The sequence below is a fragment of the Macaca fascicularis genome, chromosome 1, assembly GCF_037993035.2.
Source record: "Macaca fascicularis isolate 582-1 chromosome 1, T2T-MFA8v1.1".
Lineage (NCBI taxonomy): Eukaryota > Metazoa > Chordata > Mammalia > Primates > Cercopithecidae > Macaca > Macaca fascicularis.
In genome coordinates this window covers 213,498,756-213,524,380 of record NC_088375.1, presented here as the reverse complement: position 1 = coordinate 213,524,380, position 25,625 = coordinate 213,498,756, and the positions used below count along the sequence as shown (strand labels likewise).

The following is a 25,625-nucleotide window of genomic DNA, read 5'->3' as shown; positions in this document are numbered from 1 at the left end:
ACACACCACCCACTGCCACTCATTCATTCAACCAACATTCACTGATGTTCTCCAGGGCTTGCCACTGACATAAATCAGGCATGGGCCCTGCCCTCAGGAGCCTGGTATCTGGGAGGCAAGGCAGGCTGTGAAGAGACCATTGTAATTCTAGACTCTGTGCCGCAGCGGGCAGCGCCTGGGTCGGCACCGTTTCCAGCTGCACCTGTTGTATCTGGGGCAGTGCTTGGCAAGGAACAGGGGCCCACTGATGGTTTACAGAATGAAGAATGACAAAGGGTGTTCCGGGCAAAGCCCAGGGACTGTGAGAATGCAAAGGGGGTTCCTAACCTACCCTGAGACTAGGAAATCAGGGAAGGCTTTCAAAAGGAGGTGTGTGAGACTCAGTCAAGAAGGATGAGTCAGAGCCAGCCTCGCAAAGAAAGGAGGAGGCGGCAGAAGACTGTTCCAGACAGAAGAGATGGCACACGTGCAAAGGGCCAGGGGTGCAGTGAGCCTGGGAGGCTTGCAGTGAGCCAGTGTGGCCTGGGAGGCCACAAGGGAGTCCAGAATGTCTGAAGTGGTGAGAGAGGAGACTAGAGAAGAAGGGAGTGACCAGATCTCCAAGAGCTCCAGAAACTGAGCTTTCTGTGGACAGTGCTGGGGAGCCATGGAAGGCTTCTGAGCAGGGGAGGGTTCGTCTGCACTGCGCCTTTGGGCCGGGTCCCCTGATCACATCTCAGCCACGCCCAGGCTCGTGGTTCTACTCAGGGCATCTCCAGGCAGCAAGGAGCCCCCTTCCAAGCTCCTGTGGAGCCCCCGACCCCCTGAGCCTCTCACCAGGCCTGTGTCCTCTCCGTCCACACCCTCCGTCTCCTCCACCACGCTGGCGAAGCTGCTGGCACTGGATGAGGAGCGGGAGAAGTCCTTGAGCGCCTCTGCTCTCTGCGCGGCGGTCTCCGCTCTACCACAGACAGCGCCCCATTAGCCGGTGTCCACCCCGAGCCCCTCCTGGGCCAGGCCCTCACTCCCTTGCCCTCCCCAACCCGGGAGGCCCAGCCTGTAGCAGCCAAGCACCTTTGGGGACCCCTTACAGATCCTTGGGCCTCTGAGCCCCCCAGACTCCCCCTGCAGCCTCCTCCTACCCCCACTGTCCTTCCTAATCCATAAATCTGACCATGTCCCTCCCCTGCTCAAAACCCTCTCCTGGTTCCCCATTTCCCCAGGTAAAGCACAATGTCCTTGGCCTGATGTTCAAAAACAGCAGCGATTAGTGACACTAACGTCATCGGCTGCACGTCCACTCTGCGCTAGGCACTGCTCTACGTGCCTTTACCCGAATTATCTTATCACTATGATTATTATACCCATCTTCCAGATGAGGAGATGCCAGGCATAGAGGGGGCAGGCACACAGCCCAGGGTCACTCAGCACAGGTGGGAGGGCAGTGGATGAGGTCCAGGCAACTCCACAGTCTACTCTCTTAACCCCACAAGGTTTTCATGCTCAGGGCCTCCGCGCCTCCTGCCTGGAGTCTCAGTCCTCTCAAATCCCGAAAAGCAAATGTGCCTTTCAAAAATCAGCCTAGGGCTCCAGCTCCAGGAGTCCTTCTCCGATTCCTCCTCCCAAGGTGAGAATGACCCTCCCCACGCTGGCTCCTGCATACCGTGTCTCCCCTGCCCCTGCCATCCTTTCCTGACTCTCTGTTTGCCTACTCGGCTCTTTAGCCTGGGCTGAGTCCTCTCGATCCCCACAGAACCCAACACAGAGGCAACTCAGGCAACGGACACCAAATGCAGGGACAGCTTCCTCACTGGCCTCTCTGCTTCCATCCCACCCCACTCCAGCCTCTTCTCCAGAGAGCAACCTCGGTCAGCTTCTTGAAGCATCACCCTCATGATTAAAATCCTCCCAAGGCTTCCTGTCACACTTAGGATAAAAGTCAAAGCTCTTAGGCCAGGCGCGGTGGCTCATGCCTGTAACAGCACTTTGGGAGGCCAAGGCAGGCGGATCACAAGGTCAGGAGATCGAGACCATCCTGGCTAACACGGTGAAACCCCGTCTCTACTAAAAATACAAAAATTAGCTGGGCAAGGTGGTGGGTGCCCGTAGACCCAGCTACTCGGGAGTCTGAGGCAGGAGAATGGCAAGAACCCAGGAGGCGGAGCTTGCAGTGAGCTGAGATTATGCCACTGCACTCCAGCCTGGCGACAGAGCGAGACTCTGTCTCAAAAAAAAAAAGAAAGAAAGAAAAGGAAAAAAAAAGGACAAAGCTCTTTTACAGCCTGCTAAGCTATAAGCCAGTGTCTGCCCCCCTCTCCAACCTCCTTCCTGCCACCATCCAGCACAATGTCACAATGTCTGTCTGGGCCCAGCCCCTCAGGTACTCTTTTTTTTTTTTTTTTTAAAGTGATAGAGTCTTGCTATGATGTCCAGGCTGGAGTGCAGTTGCAGTAGTTATTCACAAGCATGATCATAGCTCACTGCCGCCTCAAACTCTTGGGCTAAAACCATCCTCCTGCTTCAGCCTCCCAGGTAGGTGGACTCCAGGCATACGCCACCACTCCCGGCCACCCTTCTTTCTGTCCCTGGAGTGTGCCCCAGGCCTCTGCACTGGCCGAGCTCCTCACCTGAATGCTCTTCTCTCTGCCGTGCCAGTCCTAGCAGGGCTGGCTCAATTCCCAATTCAAATGTCACCCCATGGAGGTGTCTCCCCTGAGGACCCATCTAAAGCACCCCTGCCCCCAGTCCTTCTTCATCCCCCCCAACCCTGCTTCGGGTTCCTCCTATCACCATGATCTGGAAACAGCTTATGAGGCCATGTTTTAGTGGACCTGCGGCCGTGAGGCGGGGACCTATGTGCAGGGCACCTCTGTGCCCCAGAGCCGGGCGCGGGGCTGGGCGTGCACAAAGCGTTCGGTGGGTATATGTCAAAGGAGGGCCCCAGAGAATGCCCAGGCCCCCCTGACACCCTGCTGTGGCAGAGTCAAGGCTCCTGGGCTGTCCCGGGCCCAGGCAGGGGAGGGGAAGGACGGTTCACCACTCCCAAGCCCCCAAGCCCCACGTGCCCTGAGCCCCAACCTGTTCTTGGTCGTGGGCATCTCTGGGGAGCTCTGAGTGGATGAGTTCTCCGACTTGGGCTCCTGTGAGACGTGCCCGCTGTCTGGGGTCTTCTGACCAGCCGGAGGGCTCTCCCTGCAGGGCACACGGGGGCAGCGGGGGGATTCAGCTCCGGGCCCGGCATCAGGGGTAGCATGAGGCCCAGGCGGTGAGGGGGGTCACGGTGCCTCCTGCCTCATACCCACACCCCTATCCTCAGGGCCAGCCCTGGAGCAGTCTTGTGGGCTCCCTGGCGAGCCTGGCCAGTGATGGGGTTGGCACTGACAGGGCTGTATGGGACAGGGATGGGACTCCTCCCACGTCCTCTCCACAGGAGCAGGTACAGCTGTCCCATTATGGATAAGGAACCTGCCCAGGGACGCACAGCTAGGACGTGGCAGTGCCAAGACCTGAACCCAGGACTCACAGCACGTGGAGCTCTGGCAGCAGCAAGGACAATGCCCGCTCCCCTCCTGGAGCCCTCTCAGGGGGCCTGGCCCCGGCCTCACATGCAGCGCCCCAGGTCCCCACAGCAGCCCCATGCCATGGGTTGTGTTCTTGTCCCTTTTCCAGGTTGGGACAGTAAGGCTCAGAGGAGCTCAGTGACTCACCCAAGGTCACACGTGGTTAGTACCACGGAGGCAGTACTCACACCCAGGAGCTAGCCTCGGAATTCCGGGGGCAGCCCTGCTGCTGGCCTGGGCTCACTGCCCTCATGCTGCCCACACTCGCTCACCCCCAGGCCCATCTGTGGCCACCCCAAACATCAGCACTACGCCCTCCCACATGCACTGGGGCCGTGGGAAGAGCATGGGTGCTGGCCCTAGACAGATCAGGGCTCAGATCCCAGCTCTGCCCATCACTGGCTGTGTGACCTGGGCAAGCCCCTTGACCCCTCTGACCTACGGCTTCTTGATCTGCATGTGGCACGTTAGGTGACGTGCTGGCCCTGGTGCCCGACACACAGCAGAGACTTGACCACACAGCTGTCACTGGTGGGGACAGAGAGGCAGAGGGGCGGGCACTCCCTTCTGCCTGCTCTGCTTTGCCACCGAATGGGGATCAGGGATGGGGGTGCAGGGGAACGGGGCACTGTCCCCCCCTCACCCACCTCTTCTCCTGCACCTCCTGTATGTTCTCGATGCCAATGGCGCTGCTGCGGCGGGAGCCGAACGGGCCCGACTTCTTCCTCGTGGGGCTCTTCCCAGGGACAATCAGTGACTGTGGGGAGAGGCCCCAACTCAGTGCCACCTTCCCTGGGAGCCCCAGTGCCCCCCAACATCCCCTCTGGGGACCTTGCTGCCCCAGGCCCTGAAGCAGAGTTGGTGAGCAAGAAAGAACGAGAGAAGATATTCATCCCCAGGTAGGCCTCCCAGTTCACAGAAAGGGAAACAGTCCCCAGGAGGGCAAGGGGCTCTCCCAAGCTCACACAGCAGGACCGCCAACACAGGCCCAGGATTAGGGCAGGGTCCTGAGGGGGCTGGGGTGGGAGGAGGCCGAGTCCTCAGAATGGCTACGGCTCCCTGCCCCGCAGGGCTCTGTGGGATCTGCAGCCTAAGGGCGGTGGTCAGAGCGTGGTGTAGCAACCCAAGCCCCACCCCGTGCCAGCTGGGGCCCCTTCCTGGAACCTCCAAATTGGGTGGGGGAGGTTCTGGCCCAGTAGCTGGAAGACCCCCCCCCCCAGCTTCCCACACACTGTGCTGGGATGCCCCAGGCCCCAGAAGCCTGCCCCCAGCTTCTCTGGAGGCAGGAAGGGGTAGGACCCCAGGCCAGTTCGTGGCGGGGAGGAGTAGTCAGGGCAGAGGAGAGGGATGGCGCTCCATGCAGACCGGCGATATTGGGGGACGTGCGGCTGGGTGTAGGGCCTTTGGGTACCGGATCCTGGCAGGGACTGGGCCAGGGTCCCAGGGGCCAAGGCAGGGCCAGAAGCCCCTGGTGAGGGGCACTGGCTCTGGCACAGGTACCAGGCCCCAAAGCAGGTGCTGAGTGCCATCGGAGCTGCCGCCACTCCATCCCGCACGCCCTGGGGCCTGTCCCGGGGGCAGAGGGGCAACGTCCCCAATATGGCCTCCGTCCTGAGAGCGAGCAGAGAACAGCGCGTGCAGGCAGCCTCCAGAGCCGGCGGCCCCGCGGACGACAACCTCTTCCACGGTTCCTATGCCTATGGCACTGCCCCGGCGTCCGAATCTACTCGCACTTTTCCCAGGAATAAGCAATGACTGGCAAGCAGCAGAGGGCGAGGGCAGAGAGAGAGAGACAGAGAAAGAGTCAGAGAGCGAAAGAGATGGTGGGAGGGAGACAAAGAGAGGAGGAGAGGCAGGGAAAGGAGGAAGACAGACAGAAAAAGGACGAGAATGGCGCAGGAGGCAACGGGAGAGATAGGGAGGCAATGGGAGAGATAGGGCCAGGGGAAGGGAAGGCGAGAAGCATAAGGAGAGACAGAGGACAGGTGAGACAGGGAGAGAGATGGACAGATAGACCGTTACCCGGAGACAGGGACACGCGTGAACCAGCGAGGGCACACCAGACAGGCACAGAAGGAAATCCAGAGAGACAGGGACGCAAGGACACAGAGACAGGCCCAGGGAGGGTCAGAGACGGAGAAGGAAGACAGGGGAAGGCCGAAAGGAAAAGGCGAGGGTGAGAAGAGCGGAAAAGGGAAGGAGAAGAGGGAGCAAAAAAGACAGGGGCAAGAAGGAAGGAGAAACAGAGAGCCAAAGGGCAGAGAGGCCACAGGAGGGGGAGAGGGAAGGGAGGAGGGAACAAAAAAACAAGGAGAGAGAGTGGAATGAAAGGAGGAAACACAGAGAGAGGGAGAATTGTGCAAAAACAAAACAGAAATGGGTCCAATTACTGCCATGGTGGGTGCTGCTGGCCTGGTCCTGTCCCTGGGGCCCCTCTCGGCCACCCATAGGAGGCTGGGTCACTCTGGTGGAGAGGAAGGGAGGGGTTGATAAAACTGGGTTGGGGGGAGGTTGGGCCTGCTTCTCACATGACAGTGTGCTTGGTGACTGCTGGACAGCAGAGGTTGGGAGAATTCCCTCCTGCCATGTGACATAGCCTCACAGCACTGAGCGCAGGGCTTGGCATGCAGTAGACAGTCAATAAAGGATGGATGGATGGATGGATGGATGGATGGAGATGGATGGATGGATGGATGGGTGGATGGATGGAGATGGATGGATGGATGGGTGGATGAGTGAGTGGATGGATGGATGGATGGAGATGGATGGATGGATGGGTGGATGAGTGAGTGGATGGATGGATGGATGGATGGATGGATGGATGGATGGATGGAGATGGATGGATGGGTGGATGAGTGAGTGGATGGATGGATGGATGGATGGATGGATGGATGGAGATGGATGGATGGATGGGTGGATGGATGGGTGGATGGGTGAGTGGATGGATGAATGGATGGATGGATGGATGGATGGATGGATGGATGGATGAATGGAGATGGATGGATGGATGGATGGATGGGTGGATGAGTGAGTGGATGGATGGATGGATGGATGGATGGGTGGGTGGGTGGATGGGTGGGTAGGTGGATGGATGGATGAATGGGTGAAGAGCACAGCAGTGGGTGCAGTGTCCTGGGGTGGCCACTAGGCAGTGGACAGCAGTGAGGCCCACAGCCATAGGCCGTATTCATCCATGTGCCCAGCACTCCCGAGTGTGAGCAGCAGAATCCCAGAACCTGGACAACGGTCAGTGATCACACAGGAGGTGCTCCCTCTGGAGATGCTCACACAGAAGCCAGATTCCTGACACACAATAGGCAGCCACACCACAGAGGCCCTGGCTGCTGCGGACACACAGTAGGAGGTGCTCACAGAAAAAGTACCCACACAACAGCTCACTTCCTGACACACAGTAGGTGTTCACTGACATCTAGGGCTTAGCACACACAATGTGCTCATACAGCAGTCCATTTTCTGACACAGAGTAGGTTCTCACACAGCAGCCCAGGGCTGTGCACACAGTAGGCGCTCACAGAGTCGATGCCCACACAGCAGCCCAGGACCTGACACACAGTGGGTGCTCACAGAGTCGATGCCCACACAGCAGCCCAGGACCTGACACACAGTGGGTGCTCACAGGTACTCAGGGCCGGGCCCACAGTAGATGCTCACAGAGTGCACGTCCACACAGCAGCCCAGGGCCTGACACACAGTGGGTGCCCACAGCCTGACACACAGTCGGTGCCCACAGAAACCCAAGGCTTGACAGTAGGTGCCCACACAGCAGCCCAGTCCCCAGCAAACAGATAATAGATACTCAATAAGGAATGAGACACAGAGGCTGCCCCAGGGCTGACCTGCGGAAAGTCACACCTCAATGTATCAGGGGCCAGGAGGAGGGGAGGGCCAAGGAGCTTGGGAAGGGGCCGCAGGCTGCAAGCTGTCAGCACCGCAGTGTCCTGGCCTGGGCACTTCACCCCCCTCCCAAGGAAAGCAGTGGCTAGACCAAATCCAGAGCCTAGGATGGGTACGTGGGCAGCAGGGCAACAGAGAGAGGGGGGCCAGGCCTCAGGAGGCAGAGGAGAGCTGAGGGCCCCCCTCAGGGAGGGACAGGGGCCTGGGCACGGGGAGGGCACTCACTATTCCAGCTGCCTTGGCCAGGTCGGGGTTGTTGGGCGCGAAGCTCCCGCTGTGGCTGGTGGACACAGTGTTGGGCTTCTTGTTGCTCAGCCCCATGGCATCCATGGACTGGCTGCGGCTCCGGATGACCCTCTGTGAAGCGGGTGGCGGTGGAGGAGGCACAGGATTCCTAAGGGCCGTCCCCTTGGGGAAACCCAGGAGCCCAGGCATCTGGTCCCTCCCCGGCAATGCCACTCTGGGTGAGCCCTGGAAATCCCTTCCCCTGGGCACGTGGACAGCAGGGCAACAGAGGGAGGTGGGGCCAGGCCTCAATTTCCCTGTGCGTCACATGAGAAGCAGGTACATATGGGGCCTGCCTAAGGGTAGCTCAGGTCTTGGCTCTGCCACCAACTTGCCGGGTGGCCTGGGGGACACGACTTCACTTCTCTCAGTCTCTGGGACACACAGGCTGCTCTGTGCTGAGTGTCCTCATGTGGCTGCGTAAGGACTGCAGAAGATACTGAGTGCACAGAGAGCCCTCTTGACACCCGAGTTTCATTCCTGTTGAGGCCTCTTAGAGCTCTCCGGTCTTCTTTCTTTTCTTCCCTCACACCCTCCTTCCCTGTTTTTTCCAGACCAATCTATACCAAATGTTTGCTGTGGGACCAGTGCTTTACAATCACTCTGTCACTGGATCCCCCTGCAAGAAGGGGACTAGCAATCATGCCCATGTCACACATGATGGAACTGAGGCAGGGGCGAGCCCAGCATGCCAGGACCCATGCCCTCAACTGTGGACTCTGCTGCTTCTGAGAAATTATTTGACCTAATCTAGGTCCACCGTCCAGCACCTACCAGATGTGGGACCATTGGAGCCCTCCTCAAAGGAGACACCCCAGGTCCATATTGACCCCATCTGTCCTGTCTCCAGTCTCCAAGCCTCTTTCTCAAAGATGATCTATTCCCCTCAGTTCCTGGGCAGGCCTGGGCAGCTGGACTAATTCCCTTATTCCAACCCATATCTCCAGCTGTGTGACCTGCCCTGGGTTGAGGGTGAGGTGTGACCAGCTGGCCAGGCACCTGGAAGATGGGCAGGTGGGTGGAGACGGTGGCAAAAAGGCTACCATCTGGGGCCCTGTAGCCTGGGTGAGTCCAGACCCTGTCCAGGAACTACTCCACTCCCCACACTTCTCATTTCAGACAGTAATTGCTGAGGCAGACAGGTAAGGTTTTGCATTTTGCTTTTTTTTTTTTTTTTTTTTTTGAGACGGAGTCTTGCTCTGTCACCCAGGCTGGAGTGCAGTGGCCGGATCTCAGCTCACTGCAAGCTCTGCCTCCCGGGTTTACGCCATTCTCCTGCCTCAGCCTCCCGAGTAGCTGGGACTACAGGCGCCCGCCACCGCGCCCAGCTAGTTTTTTGTATTTTTAGTAGAGACGGGGTTTCACCGTGTTAGCCAGGATGGTCTCGATCTCCTGACCTCGTGATCCGCCCGCCTCGGCCTCCCAAAGTGCTGGGATTACAGGCTTGAGCCACCGCGCCCGGCCGCATTTTGCTTTTAAACTTATATTGTACTAACCTAACTCTTTTAAAGATAACAATAACTGTATGAGGTAAGTTGCCATTACCCTACTCAACAGATAAAGAAACTGATGCTCACGGAATGCCCAAGCTGGTAAGTAGCAGAGCTGAGATTTGAAGTGTCCCTGCTCTTAAAGTAAGCTAAACCAGGGACAGGCAGGGTGGGTCACACAGGCCAGGTCCCTCTCCAATGATCATGGTTTACACACCCCTTCTGAGAACTCTATTTCTTTCTCTCAGTCAAGACAGAGCCTCTTCCTCTCTTCTCTGCCTGCTGACCTGGCAGCCTTTGTATCAGCAGCCCTTGCTGTCTCCCAGAATCCTCCAACCTTCAGCAGAATTCCCAGGTGAATTCTCCACCTAGGCCCCACCTCCAACAGTTACTCCTCCTCAAGCCAGGGTCCCACCTTACACGCTGCTCCCTCAAACTCTACTCAAGGCAGACTATGTCCACAAGTGTAAGCCCATTGTAAAGCCCAAATCCACCTCGAGCCCGGCCCTCCTCCCAGACTAGGGCTTCCTCTAGCCACACCCCCACGCCACGTCCATTAGCCCTGGCCCCTGACTCCACCCCCAGCCACGTCCCCTCCCAGACTCTACACCCATGCGAGCAGCCTCTAGCCATACCTCCACACCATGTCAATGAGCCCCAGTCCGGGACTTCGCTCTAGCAACACCCCCTCTCAAATACCACCTCCAATGCCAACCGCCTCTAGCCACTCCCCAGTCCGGGACTCCAGCCCCTAAGCCACGCCCCTTCTGCCAGACTCCACCCCCATGCCGTGTCCATCAGCCTCAGCCTGGGATTCCGCCCTAGCCGCATCCCTGCTCCCCGGCCAGTTAGACCTGGGGCCCTTCACCTTGAAAGACTCAAAGAAGCCGCCGCCCCCACTGCCATTCTCCATCTTGTCCTCGTCGCCGCCCAAGCCCATCATGGACTGGCTGTGGATGTGCAGTTCCTCATAGAGTGTCTCCAGGAGGGCTGCGCGCGTCCGCTCCTGTGGGCCAGGCCCGGGCCGTCAGGAAGGACCCCAGGGATCAGCCCTTCGGCCCACAGTTCAAATCCCGGCCACCTTTCTGAGGCACGGGACGCCTTCTCTGAATGAGTGGGGAGTGGGGAGGGCCCCTGCACCGCCTTCCCCCAGGCCACTCCACAGCTCAAGCAGCCCCCAGGGACCCTCATATGAAGGGCCCCTCATAGCCTCTTCAAGGTCTGGCTTCATGTCCCCACCCTCCAGGTTCACCCCCTACCCAGACCCAAGGTGTCCCCCATCAGCCTGCCCGCATCCCAGCATCTCCTGGGCACTCCTCACTATCCCTCCGGCTTCCTCCCCCCAACCTCCTACTCATCCATCAATCCATCCAGCCCCAAGTGTCCCCGCTAAGGCCAGGGTCTGAACATGGCTTTTCCCTTCCCAGAGACAGGACTGAAGTTCTAGGTTGGAAGGTGAGAAGAGGGTGACCCAGCTCTTACAGCCCATCCTCACCTCCAGTTTGGCAAACTTCTCTGCCTTGTAGCAGGCATATTCAGCATTGATCAGCTTTGTCAGCAAAAATTCCTGGAACTCAGGCCCCTGGAAACCCCCAGTGTGGAGGAGATGAGAAACAGAGGTTCAGATGAACACATAAACAAGAGTCTGAACCCCAATGAGGCAGAGGCTGCAGCTCCTGAACCATGCTCTGCTGGGGCCTGGGGTCACCCTCTTCACTCCCAAAAGGGCATCTCCCTGGGTTCAGCTCCCCAGGTACCTTCAAGGGGCCCCAGTGCCCTTCATGGCTGCCCATGCCCTCAGGAGAGCAAACCCCACAGATGTTAGGGTCTGAGTTGGGGCCTCGACCTACTGCTTCAGTCTAGGGTAGCTGAGCTGTGTACAGAGCTGAAGCCCAAGCTTGAAGTGTGCCCCTCCCCAAACATTTTAGAAGAAAGAAGAGATTGGAACTGTCAGAAAGAGAACAGAAATGAGGAAAGGCCAGTCTACTACATGGAAAGTATAAAACAATTGTGTAGTTTATTCTGTGACCTTGTGGGGAAAAAAAAAAAAAAGTGTTTTCAAGATGAACAGAAAAGCCAGTCCCCAGTTGCAGTTAGGGGAGCCCAGCTGCCCTGGCACACAATGCAGCTTTGGGACCTCATAAGGCAGAATGTATGTGCACCCCCCAGGCCCCCACCCATTTTGTCCTGCTTTGCCCATGACTAGGGGCTGCCCCTCACCTTTCTGAACACGGCGGGGTCCGGGAGGGGGGGTCCGAAGAAGGGCACATCATCTCTTGCAGTGACAGAGACCTGGAAGGGAGGGCAGCTGTCCGTTCCTGTGGAGTCTGGGGTCTGCTCTGCCCCAGCCTAGCCAGAAACCTCTACTTTGCCTCCCTGGCCTGCCCCTTGGTTGGGGAGGCTCAGTGATTGTGGGCTGGATGAATCTTTCTTCCAGGGATTTCTGCCCTCTATCTTTTGCCCTGAATTTTAGTGGTGGAGAGGGGTGAGGGCTACAGGAATCATCGGGATGGTGAAGGCAGAGGAGGCTATGGGAGGTGGAGGACAGTGACACCAGGCCAGGAGGCAGAGGAGGGAAACTGTCCTCTCTGAGGGGGTGAGCTTTGGGGAAGACAGAGGGCATGGTGTGAACAGTGCACCACTGAAGCCTTCCATGGTCCCCCGTTACAGCTGGAAAAAGTGAGGCTCAGAGAGGCATCCCAGGGAGGGCAGAGCTGCAGCCAGGGTCCTTGCTGACGCCCCTGGGAGGCTCCAAGAGCACCCACCTTGTAGAGGGGGCCATCAGGGCCCCCGCCCTCAGCCTGCACCACTACGTAGGCATGCAGGAAGTTGGATGCGATCATGTCGGGCACAAAAGGAGTGTTCTCATCCTGGAAGACCACAGCCACGATGTCGTTCCCGATGTGCCGCTTCCGCTGCAACTGAGCACAAGGCCACGGGCCTTCACGGTCTGGCCACAAGGGGCCCACTGGGGACAGGGGTGCCCGCAGAGGTTTAGGAGGGTTTGGGGTAGTCAGAGGGCACATCTAAGGACCTGCTTTCCCCAAAATGATGTAGCAAAATAAACTTGTCTTAAAACGATTTTAGTTGAAAAATGGCCTGTTTGGAACAACGTACACTCTTCAGGTGACGAGGGTACACTAATGTCCCAGACCTCACCACTATTCAATTCATCCACGCAATCAAAACCCACTTGTGCCTGGACATCTATTGAAATTACAAGAACAATTCCTGTAGGTTTTTTGGAGTGCTGTGACAGACGATGAAACCAAGGCCGAGAGCAGTGACTTGGAAGGTGCTATAATGAGCTATAATGAGCTTGGGGACTCGAGCCCAGGTCTCTCGGTCCCTAGACCCTACCTCTCAGCCCTTCTCCTATATCAATGCCCCAAACATGGCCCCCGATTGAATAAACAGGCTCTACTTGGTACACATTCATGTTGCTAAAATGAACACAGACCCTCAGTAAAAGAAAATTAAAAGACACTAAAAATAAGGAATAACTATTTCCATTTTTCTCACATTTCCCTTTTATTCCCTTGGGCTGGGGACCTGATTGGGAAGGCAGATAGCCCTGTAGGAGGCTCAGGACAAGGGGACACACTTCTGAGTTCAGTTCCTGGAACATGCTTTGCATGTCCTCGAGTCCAGGTCTTTGCAGAAGCTGTTCTCGACACCTGGAACATTTCCCTGCCTTCTCCCAGCTCCTTCACAGTCTAAAAGTCACTTTCTCTTGAAAGCTCCCACCTCTGCCAAGACTACACATCCCCACATGACCCCATGATGCTCTCCACTCCCCGTAAAGCACCAGCTTAGATCTGCTAAACTCTTGCAACGTACTATGAACTGTTCTAGTCCCTCTATGCACTCACACATTTATGCTCACCTAGGAGGTGGGTGCCATTCTGACTGTAGAAACCAAGGCTTTCCCAGCATTGAAGCAGCCTGTCTCCCCTGACCCAATGAGAGCCCACAAGTGGGGGCGCTGATCATTTCCATCTCTGTCCCAGGGCCCGCGCTGAGCCTGGCGTGATGGAAGCTGAACGGACAGGTGGAGGGGGAGGACAGGTGGAAGATGGGAGGCAGGTGGGGGTGCCCAGGCTACCTGCTGGGCGTCCCCTTCTGTGTAGGGAAGCTTGGTGGACACGTGAAACATGATCTCCTTGTTGCGGAAGTTGCAGTACACAGATTCGGTCCCCGTCTGCCCGTGGGTCACGTCCAGGCCTCCTCGGAACCTGCCCCCGGGTCCCCCAGGCCATGGCTCAGTCTCCAGCCCCGGCCAGGCCTCCACGGGGCCAGGACAGGGGCTCCCTCCCTGCCCAGGAGCACAGTCAGATTATACTCTGCTCAGCCCACCCTAATACTCACCCCTTAAAGTCCTGCAGTTTGACCTTCTGGCCAAGAAACTCAAGGAACTCCACGAAGGCGGGACTTTCCTCGTTGGTGCTGAAGAGTTCTTCCTCGGAGGTCTGGGAATGAGGGGCCGAGGTCATTGAGCTGGAGTTCCTGAGAAGCCCCTGCCCTCTGTCCCTACTAGGACCCAGAGAGGGCTGGAGGGAGGACCTCTGGCAGCCTCCTGGGCTCCCGAGTCCCTTGGCCGCTGTGCTGCCCTGGAAAAGGTGTCAGGCTCCAGATACGGGGCCGGGTGGGGAGGGGCAGCAGGGAGGAGGAGGTGAGCACACCTGCCCGAGCTTCTGATAAATGACGCCAAACTTGAAGTTATTGCTGATGACATGCTCGTCAAAGGTGACGATGAGCCGGGAAGCCTGCAGGAGAGGACGCCGGGTGAAGAGGCCGCATGTGCAAGCTGCCATTCGACGTGCTCTTCCCCTGTGCCAAGCACTGAGCCAGGCGCTCTACACGCATCACGTCATGTAATTCTCAGAACAAGCCTGGGAGGGAGACAGTCCAGCTGTCCCCTCTGAATCTCAGGTTCAGAGACCTTAAGTGACTCACCTAGGGTCAATGGCTTGCAAGCACGTACAGGCTTGGGATTTGACCCCAGGTCTGTTGGATCCCAAAGCTTAGGCTCATCACTCCTGAATTTGCCGTGAGTCCCAGTCCTGCCATGCCAAGCCCGCCCCTACTCCAGTCTAACTCCCAACTCACTCCTCGGCTTCTCTGTAAACCCACATCATTCTTCCAGAACAGGCCACGTCTCACCAATCTGCTGTGGGCATTGAGCAAGTTCTCCTCCTCACCTTAGGCCTCAGTTTCCTCTCCCATAAGCAGGAGGTGGGCCCTGATTTCTGAAGCTGCTTCAGGATACCTGTCCTGGACCACACCACCTCTAGAGACCTCACACTGCTCCAGAATTCAGTCAGGGACACAAGGGTTTACCTGTCTGTCCTCTTCCAGGAGGTGCCCCTGGCTCGTCCAAGGCAGAAGCCCCTCCCCCCATCCCCACACTGTCACAGTGCCTAGAGCCCAGCTCCCAGCACCCGGGCAGGAAGTGCCGGGGCTATTCTTTCTCTACAGGTCTCCTCTGGGACAAAAAGGCAGGGCCAGTAGAAAAGACACCCATTCCAGGGGAGGACTGCGGCACAGATTGCTCTCAGGAGGGTCTCCGAACATCACAGAGGTTCCAGATGTTAGCGAGGCCAGCCTCGAAGGCAGACAAACCTAGGCTTAAATGCAGGCCCTCCTTATCTGCTGTGCACCCTGGGGTAAGGCACAGGCCCTTTCGGTGGCTCCTCTTCTGCAAATTGTGGACTTCACAGGGTTATTGTGAGGATTAAATGAGAGAACCTGGGGAAAGTACCTGGCACACAGAAGGTGCTTAATAAATGCTCAGTCTTCCAGTTACTCTCCCACCCTCCTCAGTGAGCTGTGCCCAGATCCAGTCATACCTTGGGGTAGAGCACAGGATAGAACCGATCCACGTTGACGTCTTCACACACCAGCTGCAGGAGGAGATAAGGGAGGGGCGTGAGGCCTGGGGCCAGGGAGGAGAGACGGGGCTGCCTGGGCCTCCCTGGTCAAGGTTTGGGGAGGAGCCATGCTGGGAATGGCCAAAGCTAAAGCAGGACTCGGGGTTCACTGTTGCTTAGGGAACGGAGGTCCCCTGAGATCTGAGGGTGCTATAGAGAAAACCAAAAGCACACAGGCAGGGGACGGGGGCCCGGGAGAACACATGGTAGCCCAAGACACGGTGGGAACACGTGAGAGACGGCCTCAGGATAGGGCAGCAGCCCAGGGCAAGGGCCTACGGCTGAAGGGGGCACACCGAGGCAGAGTTGAAGCCCCACAGGTGCCCATCTGCGAGGCCAGCCAGGGAAGCTCAGGGGAGCGGAGGCCTCACCTTTGCCATCTGGACGACATTAGGGAACTCGGTGAGGCAGGAGATGGGGATGACATCATGGTATGTCCGGCACTTGGTCCTGGGAAGAGAAAGTCACATGGTGAAGGCCTAGGAAAGGAAAACGGGAACCCCACCCCCCACAAAGTAAGGCCAGAAGGGGGTGGACCACAGCGAGGACCAGAGGTGATGATGGGTATCAGGCTGACTCGGGTACTAACTTGCTGTGCAATCTCAGGCAAATCCCTGCCCCTCTCTGGGCCTTGATGAAGAGAGTGGGTCAAATGAGATGGGGTCTGAGATTCTAAGGCCTCAGCCCTTCCTGCCATCTCGGGACTCCCCCACCACCCTCACCTGAGCAGCAGCCGCAGGTGCTCTTGGTCCCCGATGACATCGTACTTGAGTGAGAAGACAAGGTGGCCGAGGGCAGTGTCCAGTGAGTAGTAATTGAAATGCTCCTGCAGTGGAGGTGGGGTCCAGGGGAGTGGGTGAGGCTGAGCACGGGGCTTCCTGAAACCAGGCCAGAAAGCCAACCCACTCCCAGATGGGGCGGGGGGGGGTCCTTCGCCCATAGCAGGTGTTACGGCTGATAGCAGATCCCACGTCAGACAGACCGGCACTCAAAGCCCCCCTCTGCCACTGACCAGCTGGGCAGCCTGAGGAGGTCACTTGGCCTCTCTGTGCCTTGCTTTCCTAGTCTGCCAAATAGGAGGGAGCCCTGTACTTTGGTGGCAGCCAGAACTGAAAGGGACGAAGTGCCTGGCTCAGTTCAGTGAGGGTGGGTAGTAACACTGGATCTCTGGGTGCTCATCGAGTCGGGACCATATTCGGATCTCCATGCCTGTCTTCAGCCTTGGCCCTTTTCAGGGCTGGGCACCCAGCAGGTGTTCAATGAGCAAAAGTTGATTGCCCAACCTGTGACTCTGTGGCCCCTGAAGCCAGGGCCCGTGAGAAACAGGAAGCGAAACATCTCACAACACACAGGGCGGCTGGCCAGGCAGGTTTCCGCCCTCCTGTCTCACCTGGAAGAGGGCGCAGGGCTGGGAAGACACCCGAAGAGTATCAGGGGTGGGTGCTGCAGGGATGGCACCCCTAGAGAGGAGCCCAGGGCTGGCACCTCCAGGTGGGGAAGTCTCAAAGCCGAGGGCTGGAAGTTCAGGGAGACACCACCCAGCCTGGCCCCGGGCTCCCCTTGCCAACCCCAGCCCCAGCCCTAGCCCAAACTCTGGGAGTGGAGCTGGCTGCCTGGCCACACCCGCCCCAGGAATCATCCTAGAAGTAAATCCTGTTCAAACATGAACACCTGTGCTCAGAGGCCAGGAGCAGACAGAGGCAGGGGCCAGCGGACGTGCCCCATGAATCCGTAGCTCAGGGGCATTCTCAATGGACCCGGGGAAGAGTCCCCCAGCCTTGCCTGGGCACAAAGTGGCAGAAACCCCCAAATGCTTGACACCGTCCAGCAGAGAGGGAGTGGCAGGCACTTGATAAGGAGGCACTCGGCAGGGAAGTCCAGGGAGCAGGGAGTTTCCCTGGACACCCCCAAGCCCAGAGGAGCCCCCAGGACACAGTGGGAGAGCGGGCTCAGGGTTGCAGAAAGTCAACGCCCAAAGTCATCATAACCTCCACCATCTGCCAGGATAGGGTCCAGTGTCTGAGCACCTGGCTGCTTCCCCCATTACCCCACCTAGAGTCAGAAAGGGGCCCTGCCGTTCTGCCAGCCCTGGGGCTTCTCCCCTCAGTACTGCTAATCTGATCCTGGACATGAGACCTCTTCTTTTTTTTTTGAGATAAGAGTTTTGCTCTGTCGCCCAGGCTGGAGTGCAGTGGCACCATCTCAGCTCACTGCAATCTCCACCTCCTGGGTTCAAGCGATCCTCCTGCCTCAGCCTCCTGAGTAACTGGGATTACAGGCGCCCAGCAACATACCTGGCTAATTTTTGTATTTTTAGTAGAGATGGGGTTTTGCCATGTTGCCCAGGCTGGTCTTGAACTCCTGACCTCAAGTGATCTGCCCGCCTCGGCCTCCCAAAGTGCTGTGATTACAGGTATAAGCCACGGCACCCAGCCACCTCTTCTGACCCTCCAACCTGCACTTCTTCAGATCCTACTGCACTCAAGGTCCACTACCTTCATCTGTTCCTACCTTCATCTGTCACTTGTCACTCCTTCAACAAACTTTTCTGAGTGCCAACCATGTGTCTGGCACACACAGTATCCCCAGATCCTACCACCTGCCAGACCCAGCTGGGAACCTCTGGACAGCAGATGCCTAGGATGCAGGTCTCTCTCCACCTCTAGAGCTCAGCTGGGAAGTGGAATTCCATGCTGGGTTCTGGGTTTGTTCCCAGAACCCAGGCAAAGGCTCCTGAACCTGGCTTGCTGGTTTAGTCTCAGTCACGATGGATCCTCCCCTAACTCCACTGGTTAGCACCAGTGTCTCCCAGAGTCAGGCCAATGCCCAGGCCCAGACTGAGGTCACACAGCTTCCCAATCCCCAAGTAGTCACCCCCTCTTCCCAACACACACACACACACACACACACAATGGCTAGGAGCATGATCTCTCCCGTGCATCTTAATGGAAGGTCAGCCAAAGCTGGTTCAATTCCCAGGCTTAGTCATTGTGTGACCTTGACTAAATCATTTACCTATCTGAGCTTCGGTTTCCTCTTCTGCAAAAACAGAATAATCCTGATATCACCAAGTAATTATGAAGACGTGACAACAGCTAACATTAACTGAGTATTTACCATGTGCCAGGCATGGTTCTAGAAGCTTTGCCTGTACTTTTATTATCCCCATTTTCACAGATGAGGAAAGTTAAATAGCTTACCCAAGGTCACACTATCAGTTAATGGAAGAGCCAAGATTCCCACACATGCCATGAGGCTCCAGAGTCCACGACACACTTCCTCATTTTGGCTCTACGCTGACAAAAAGACAGCACCTGGCCTGCAACCTGACACACACGTTCCTGGCACGGGACCTCCCCTCGGCTCCCTCAATACTCTGACAAGTGGTTGCTGGACAGGGTCCCTGCTCTGTACTGGTGGCGGGGCAGGGGCTGCATCAATCCATGACGTTACTGTTCCCCTAACTCCAAGTTGCCCGAAGGGAGGGGCTGGGTCTATTGTGTTGGCTGCTGTATACCTGGTGCCTAGAACAGGGCCAGGCACACGGCCTGTCCTCATTATTTGCCACCCCTGACTGAGCACTTACTCTGTCCCAGACGCCACTGTAAAGACCTGACAGATAACAGCTCACTGAAGCCTCACAGCAGCCTTATGAGGTGGGTATCATCACCACCAACCACCATTTTCACAGATTAGAAGATGAGGCACAGAGAAGTTAAGCGATTTGCCCGATGTCCTGTGTAGTGGCTGGCAGAGCCAGGATTCAAACCCTGGCAGAGTCTCTGCCATGAACCACTATGCCATAATGCTGCCTTTGCAATCAATGTTTGTTGAATGAACAAGAGATTCCGCCATGCGAGTTCCCTGGGGACTGGGAGTGTGTGTGGTGGGAGCATGTTTACTCAGGGCTCTAGGACTGTCACCCAGCCCTGGCCCATGGGTTCTGCTCCCTCCCAGGCCTAGCCTCGAGTGGGGCTGAACTGTGACCCACCCCAGCCAGCCCCGCTACACCAGCCGGCCACCCACCTTGCCGAGAAAGTGCTTCCGGTAGATGCGGGCCGTGGGGTTGCACTCGAGCTTCACCTTGGTCGTGGGCGACTGTAGCGGCTCTGTCTCGGGGATGCTGGTGATTTCGTGGTTGGTGCCCTCAATCCAGTAGCCCCCAAACTGGGGCAGCAGGATGAGGGGGAAGGGTCCTTCTCGCCCCAAGACCTGAGGAGGGACTCAGCTGAGAGCCACCCCACACTGTACCCCACTGGGGACCCCGGGACACCCTCCCAACTTAGACCTGGAGCCACTTCTGTCATGGCTGAGGGATATGAGGGGACAGGCCAGAGGCTGTGTGGGCCCCAGGGTTCTGCTCTAGCCCTTTCCCTCAGCCAGACCCAGACAGTGCCGAGACCCAAGTCTCCAAGAGGGGGTGTGGGGGCAGATAGAGCTGGAGCATGACCTTGGCCCAGGAAGCTGGAACATTTGGCTCAGAAGGCCTAAGGTTTCAAATGGGCTCTGAGGTCTTGGGCCTGGAAATTAAGTCTCCAGCCTGCAGCAAGGCCCGCGGGTCAGGCTCCTAAGGAGGAGGACCTGTTTCCAGAAGCCCTGTGTAAGTGCCTCCTGGGCTCGGGTAAGGGTGGACACGGGGGTCTATCGCGTACCTCGTGCACGCTCGGGTAGGGAATGTAGTCCTCCTCTGTCTGCAAAACACAAACAGGGCAAGGGTCTCTCCATCTTTCCATCCTCCAGGCCCCCCAGCGCTCGCCTCTGCTTGGCCAGCCTCAGGGCTCAGGGTGTGGATGGGGCCCTGGCCTCATCGCCTCTTACAGATGGGCACGGGCTGAGGCAGGCTTAGCGTGCTGAGTGCTGGCATCTTCTGGGGTTCTCTTTGCCTGGGGAAAGGAGGGCTCACTGCCTCCCCAGAAGAAACCACTGGACTGCCTGGAGGGCTTGTTAACATGGGTTGCTGCACCCCACCCTAGAGCTTTGGATGCAGCGGTCTGGGCGGGGTCTGAGGATGCACATTTCTCACAGGCTCCCAGGTGGCACTGACTGCTGGTGTGAGGACCTCTGCCCTGAAGACAGCATCAGGCTTACTGCCCATGCACCCTCCTCTAACCCTCACCCTGCAGCCCTGGGCCCACTCTACCAGGCCTGGTCTTCTAGGGTCTCTGGGGTCCCAAGTCACCAAGAACCATATGCTAAGAAAAGTGGGTCAAAACTAAGAGCCTCCCCCTCATCTCCCTGGGTGCCCCGCCTCCGGTCAGTCTCCTCACCAGTGGCTGGGGGGTACCCAGGCCTGCCTCCCTATCACTCCCTCCCCATCCAGACAGCAGCTTCATGGAGCAGGAGCTCATAAGTCTCCTAGGGCCTGGGTTGGAGTCTTCCTGCAACTGCTGGTCATCACTGGTTTCAGGGAAAACATTTGGCAGCAGCTGTCTTTGAGAGATGAGGGCTTTGAGAGATGAGAGTTTGGGGTGGGGACGCCTGGAGAAGCAGGGGGAATCTGCAGCGGTGAAGAAGACAGAGAGGAGGAGCTAGAATAGAGGCCCCAGCCCTCTAGTAAGAGAGGGGTTCTCCTCATCACAGAACTCCTAGAGGGCAGGGGCTGGGTCTACCCCGCTCGCGGCTGTGGCCCCCACACCTGGCACACTGTAAGACTACTTCCTGAAAGGGGATGGATTTCCTGCTTGATGGGCAGTGGTGGCAGCACTTCCCAGATCCCCTCCACCCCCTAGAGAGGGAGGCAGACTGCCAGGCCCACCTACTTTGAGGGGCGGCGGGAAGGAGCAGCGTTGTTCATCCATCCTGCTTCCCTGGAAGAGAAGGCAGCACTGTTACACTCTCCCAGGCCCGCCGCCAGGCACTGCCTCCCCTCCCCAGGGCGTGCAAGGGGAAAGCCCTAGGAGGTGGGCCACGAAGATTGGGGTACTCCCAGGGCAGGGTGCTAGCTGGCTGGGGGCCCTGGGCCTCTCTGAAGGGCTGGCTGTCCTGGTAGTGACTGGGGCTGGAGGCTGGCAGCCTCAGGGAGGGCTGCGGACTCTGCGGGAATGCACGTGCCGCTGGGGTGGGGGCAGGGGAGGTGCACACGCCACTGTGTGAGCTGGGGGGGGCTGTTATCTACACAGATATGTGTTGAGGGAGAGAGGGGGAGGGAGAGGCAGAGATGAGACAGAATGACAGAGAACTAGGAGGCATTGGAGAGAGAAGACAGAAAGAGAAACAGGAGGCATCGAAGTTGAGAGAGTATTCAAGGCACTCCCACCCCAGCACCCCCTGCCCACCTCCCAGTGCATACCTATGTGAAAAGCAGATGAGGCTGGGGGGTGGAGGGTGTAGGGGTAATACCTCCCACTCCTGCAGCACAGTCTCTGGCTGACAGGCCCCCAGCGTCTGTCCCCTCCTCCAGCTCCATTCCACCTGGGCCCCCCACCGCAAAGCCTGTGGTGTCTCTCACTGGGTGAGGGGCAGTGTGTGTCTGTGGAGTGGGTTGATGATCTGACCCCAGCCCCGTTGCAGTTCCACACAGGGATGGGAGCTGGGAGCCTAGATGGAGAGGGTTGGGCATCCTCTACCCTGACCTTCAGACAGAGGATCCTGGATAATCAGTAGCCACCATCTTCTACTGGCGTGGCCTGTCCTCAGAGAGGTGAAGGGCTGGAGATGCAGCAAGGGCCCCCCAGCCCCAGCCCAGCCAGCTCTGTGGCTCCCCAGAACAGGCCACAGAGCCATCCTCACCTGCATCTTTTCAATCATCTCAAATAGATCTGTGTTCTGCAACAGACAGAGGAGAGCGAGGTCAGCTGATCCTGCCAAGCCTCAGAGGAGCCTCCACCCACCCCGGCCCTCCGGGTCCCACCAGCTCTGATCAGTGATCGAGGCATCTGTCTGAGCAGCAAGTGGGAGTGGCGGGAGCACTGTGGGAGGGGGCTCTGTGTGGGAGACCCGCGTAGTCTGGTCAACTGCCAAGTGGGGTGAGCCCAGAGCCCAGGGCCCAGGGCCAGGGCCACCCACCCACTCAGTCCTGCTCCCTGACAGGCTGCTACCCTTGGGGAGGGACAGGTAGCCCCAAGTCCCGGCCGCAGAGACGAGCCCATCCTGGATCCCCAGGAGGGGTCTGTGCTTCTCCCCACCTCTCCCGGAAGGGGGCAAGGCTCAGTCAACCAGGCCACAGCCCACTGCTCAGACAGCCCACCCCTCTCCAAGTAGAGTGAGCTGGGGGCGCTTCAGAGGAGAGGACATTGGGATGTCCACTGGCCCAGCACCTGCGCATGAACCAGCTGAACCCTCGCACGCTCGAGCTAGCCTCTCCCGAGGTGAGCCAGGGCACACGCAGAGTTAATCCGGTGTCTGCCAGCTGCGCTTGGCAGCCCTGGCCTCTCCAGCGCCAACTCCCTGTGAGCCTTCCTGGAAGGCGGCATCCCTGCCGGCTGGCCCGGCTCAGGGCTGGGCCTGGGAAGCCCCCAGAGTCTCCAGGATGGTGACCCTCCCCCTGCCCCTCCAAGGCTCAGCTCAGGCGGCTCCTGCTGACACATGTGCTACAGAGTTGTACACCAGGAAGCATGCACACTCTCTCTCTCTCTCTCTCCATCTCTCTCCCTCCCATCCTGCTCACACACACAGAAGCCTGCACAGCAATATTTAAAGTCCCACTGCACCCTATACATGTTTCATGTACCAAGAAAACAACACACACAAACACATACAATGGGGACTGTGCACAGTGATTCTTAGAACTATATACTAACACACAAATATACATGTTGGCGTTCTGAGTTACACAGGAGCACACCCACTCACACACATGCAGGTCCAAGTACCAGGAGAGATACACACACAAATGCATACCCACACCTGCACGGGTCTGCACACCAGTAACTGCACACAAAGCTACAGTAACACCACAAACCACTCTCATGTGTGAGAACAAGAGGCATGACAACACACAGCCACAGAGGCAGGCGGGTGTGTCCAGGCTGACCCAGACGCAGCCCCACTCACAGCTACAAGCCCTGCCTGCCTCGGCAGGGTCACATAACAACAGTGAATGAGACTCAAAAGGTATCCAGCAACTGCTGGGGTAGATAATCCCCAAGGATGAGGGACACGGTCTGAACCTCACACAGCCCTCACCTGCACACACACACAGAGCCCTGGGAAAGGTCACAAGATACAAGCCCGTGTAAATCTGCACGCCGTGAGGCCTGCCCATAGAGGCAAGACCCACCTTGTAAAACCCACCACAGGAGTCCATGGGACACCCTGACCCATGGTCCCCTATGGTCACACCCAACACCTCTGCATTTGAAAGCGACAATTCCGCAGGCAGTTACAGCAGAAACCACAGACACACACATGAAGTCCAGGCAGACAAACATGCCCGTCAACACAACACACTGTATGACAGCAACTTTGGCTTCTGTGACCAGGTCAGCCACATAATCTCAGCTGGGCATGGCTCCAAAGGGTCACAGTAATGATGGGTGCATTAATGTCCCCCATTAAGACACCCCACTCAGGGTGACCAAACGTAGCCAGGAACACTCTAATAAGCTTTGTTGCACTGGGAATCAGTCACATAAACACTGACACATGGTCCTGTCACCCAGAGTGTACACACAGCAACAAGCAACACCCACAGCTACAGCCTCACAGGGAGCAGCAGACGCCCTGACACATGCGAGGGCTCTGAGAGATGGGGCCCAGATGGGGGGTGCCCCACATGCCAGCACCACCACAAAGTGGCCCTGGAGCATTCGGAGCCCCCCAAACGGGGCAGGGGCAGGGTAAAGTGGTCCCGACAGTAGCACGCGCCCACACATATCCTGCGGCTGCAGCCCAGAGCTACAGTGCCACTCGGGAGGCCACTGCAAGAGCCCCAGGGTCCGGGACCCCAGGGTAGGGGTGTGCCCCGTGGCCGTTGTCAGCCCAGAAGCTCACACGCCCACCATGATGGAGCCTTGCGCGCCCGCCCTGGCTGGGGCAGAGCCGGCCCGGCTCCTCAGCAGTTGGGGTGACCCAGCCCCGGGGTCCCTCCGCCACGCCGCCCCGCCCGGGTCCTCACCTGCCAGCCGGCCCCCGCGGGCAGCGAGCCCCTCCGCGGACGGCCGGGGGGCGCAGGGGGCCGCGGCTGTGCCATGCTGAGCCCGGCCCGGCCCGGCCCCCGCCCAGGCGGCACTTCTGCTGGCCCGGCCGGCTCCCGGCCCGCGCGCGCCCGGCTCCGTGCCCCACAGCGCCGAACTCCGCGCTCCCGGCTCCCGGCGGCAGCGCTGCCTGCGATGGGCTAGCCCCACGGACGGGCCCGGAGGGGGCGGGGCGCCAGGTACGGGCGGCGCGGCGCGGGGCGGGGCGGGGGCGCTGACGCCACGCCCCCCGGGGGCGGCCCGGCCCGCGGCCCGGGGACGCTGCGCCTGCGCGCTCCAGTCGGAGCGCTAGATGCTTTGGGTGCCTCGGACTCCCCGCCGGGGGCCGCCCGCTCGGCTCTCCTCAGCGCGCCCCCACCTCACCTTCTCCATCTTCCCAGGCTCTGGATACCCCGCCTGAGGGCATCAAGGACGGGGTTGGGTTACCTTGCAGACAGAGGGCTTTTCCTGAGCACCTACTTAATGCTGGGTCCTTCGCATGTGTCGTAATCTCGTCACAGCCCAAGAAAGAGGTACAAATGTCATCTCCATTATACAGATGAGAAACCGGTTGCAAGAGGTGAAATAGTTTGCCCGAGACCACGCAGTCAGGAAGAAGTCAAAGTGGAATCCAGATAAAGACCTGGTGCTACTCTTTGGGGTCTCTCCCTTTTCCTCCTCCTCTCCTCCACCCTGCTTCCCATGCCTGACAGTGGCTGGCCTGCCCCGTCCCTTCCCCCGCCCTAGCTGCTCCAGATCCTGGGGTAGACGGCCAAAGCACCTAGGGAGGGGCTGCCAGGCCCGTGGTATGGAGGAAAGGGCCCAGGTAGATTTTGGGACATGTGGATACTAGCTACAACTTGCTGAGTGGCCTTGAGTGAGTCCCTGCCTCCTCTCTGGACCTCAGTTTCCCCATCTGTAAAATATAAGGCCTCTGTAGGCCCTTCCAGCTGACTCTGCACTGTGTCCCTGGCCTGGTATAGCCGTACAGCAGGGACAGGGACAGGGCCTTGCTTCTGCTTCCTCCAGACAGATGTTGGGAACACAGCAAATGCTTCCTGAACTGTGGCCAAGGAGACACAGCTGCTTTGGATGTTGCGGAGGCAGGGCTGCCCACCAGCTCAGAGCCATACCTCTGTTCAGCTTCCTGAAAGAGCTGCCAGCAGCTGCCCACCACCCTCCAGCCCCAGAGCCAAGGGCTCCTGGAAGGAAAGCACTGTGCCCTCCCTTTCCCCCTAGCCCTGGCCTTGAATCAGGCTTGGGCCTGGAGAGCCAGCAGGAACTCTGGAGATGTGTGTTCCAGATATGGTGTAGCTTTGGTTTTAATAATTAACAACAGCAAATATTGATTTA

At 58.3% G+C, this 25,625-nt stretch overlaps 1 protein-coding gene across 50 annotated transcripts in view; it reads right to left on the bottom strand.

Annotated features, from left to right (window-relative positions):
• RAP1GAP (RAP1 GTPase activating protein) overlaps positions 1–25,625 on the bottom strand; it is a 73,673-nt gene that overhangs the window by 2,464 nt on the left and 45,584 nt on the right. For 12 of the 50 annotated variants that reach the window (XR_006694211.2, XR_001487108.3, XR_001487115.3 and 9 more), the window contains 19 exons: positions 21,889–21,924; positions 20,919–20,966; positions 19,812–19,850; positions 19,186–19,371; positions 15,882–15,985; positions 15,531–15,609; positions 15,079–15,132; positions 13,912–13,995; positions 13,598–13,698; positions 13,335–13,464; positions 11,995–12,150; positions 11,450–11,521; positions 10,725–10,811; positions 10,098–10,235; positions 7,680–7,811; positions 5,040–5,294; positions 4,187–4,296; positions 3,058–3,171; positions 817–940 (listed from right to left, as the gene is read on the bottom strand). Coding sequence is in view for 35 of the 50 variants with exons in the window: in XM_045378815.2 (XP_045234750.2) it covers positions 817–940; positions 3,058–3,171; positions 4,187–4,296; positions 5,040–5,294; positions 7,680–7,811; positions 10,098–10,235; positions 10,725–10,811; positions 11,450–11,521; positions 11,995–12,150; positions 13,335–13,464; positions 13,598–13,698; positions 13,912–13,995; positions 15,079–15,132; positions 15,531–15,609; positions 15,882–15,985; positions 19,186–19,371; positions 19,812–19,850; positions 20,919–20,966; positions 21,889–21,924 (2,049 nt within the window). In the remaining 15 variants the exon portion in view is untranslated. The remainder of the gene's footprint in view (positions 1–816; positions 941–3,057; positions 3,172–4,186; positions 4,297–5,039; positions 5,295–7,679; positions 7,812–10,097; positions 10,236–10,724; positions 10,812–11,449; positions 11,522–11,994; positions 12,151–13,334; positions 13,465–13,597; positions 13,699–13,911; positions 13,996–15,078; positions 15,133–15,530; positions 15,610–15,881; positions 15,986–19,185; positions 19,372–19,811; positions 19,851–20,918; positions 20,967–21,888; positions 21,925–25,625) is intronic. The other 38 variants (XR_001487106.4, XR_010580826.1, XR_010580829.1 and 35 more) reach the window with 5 other exon arrangements.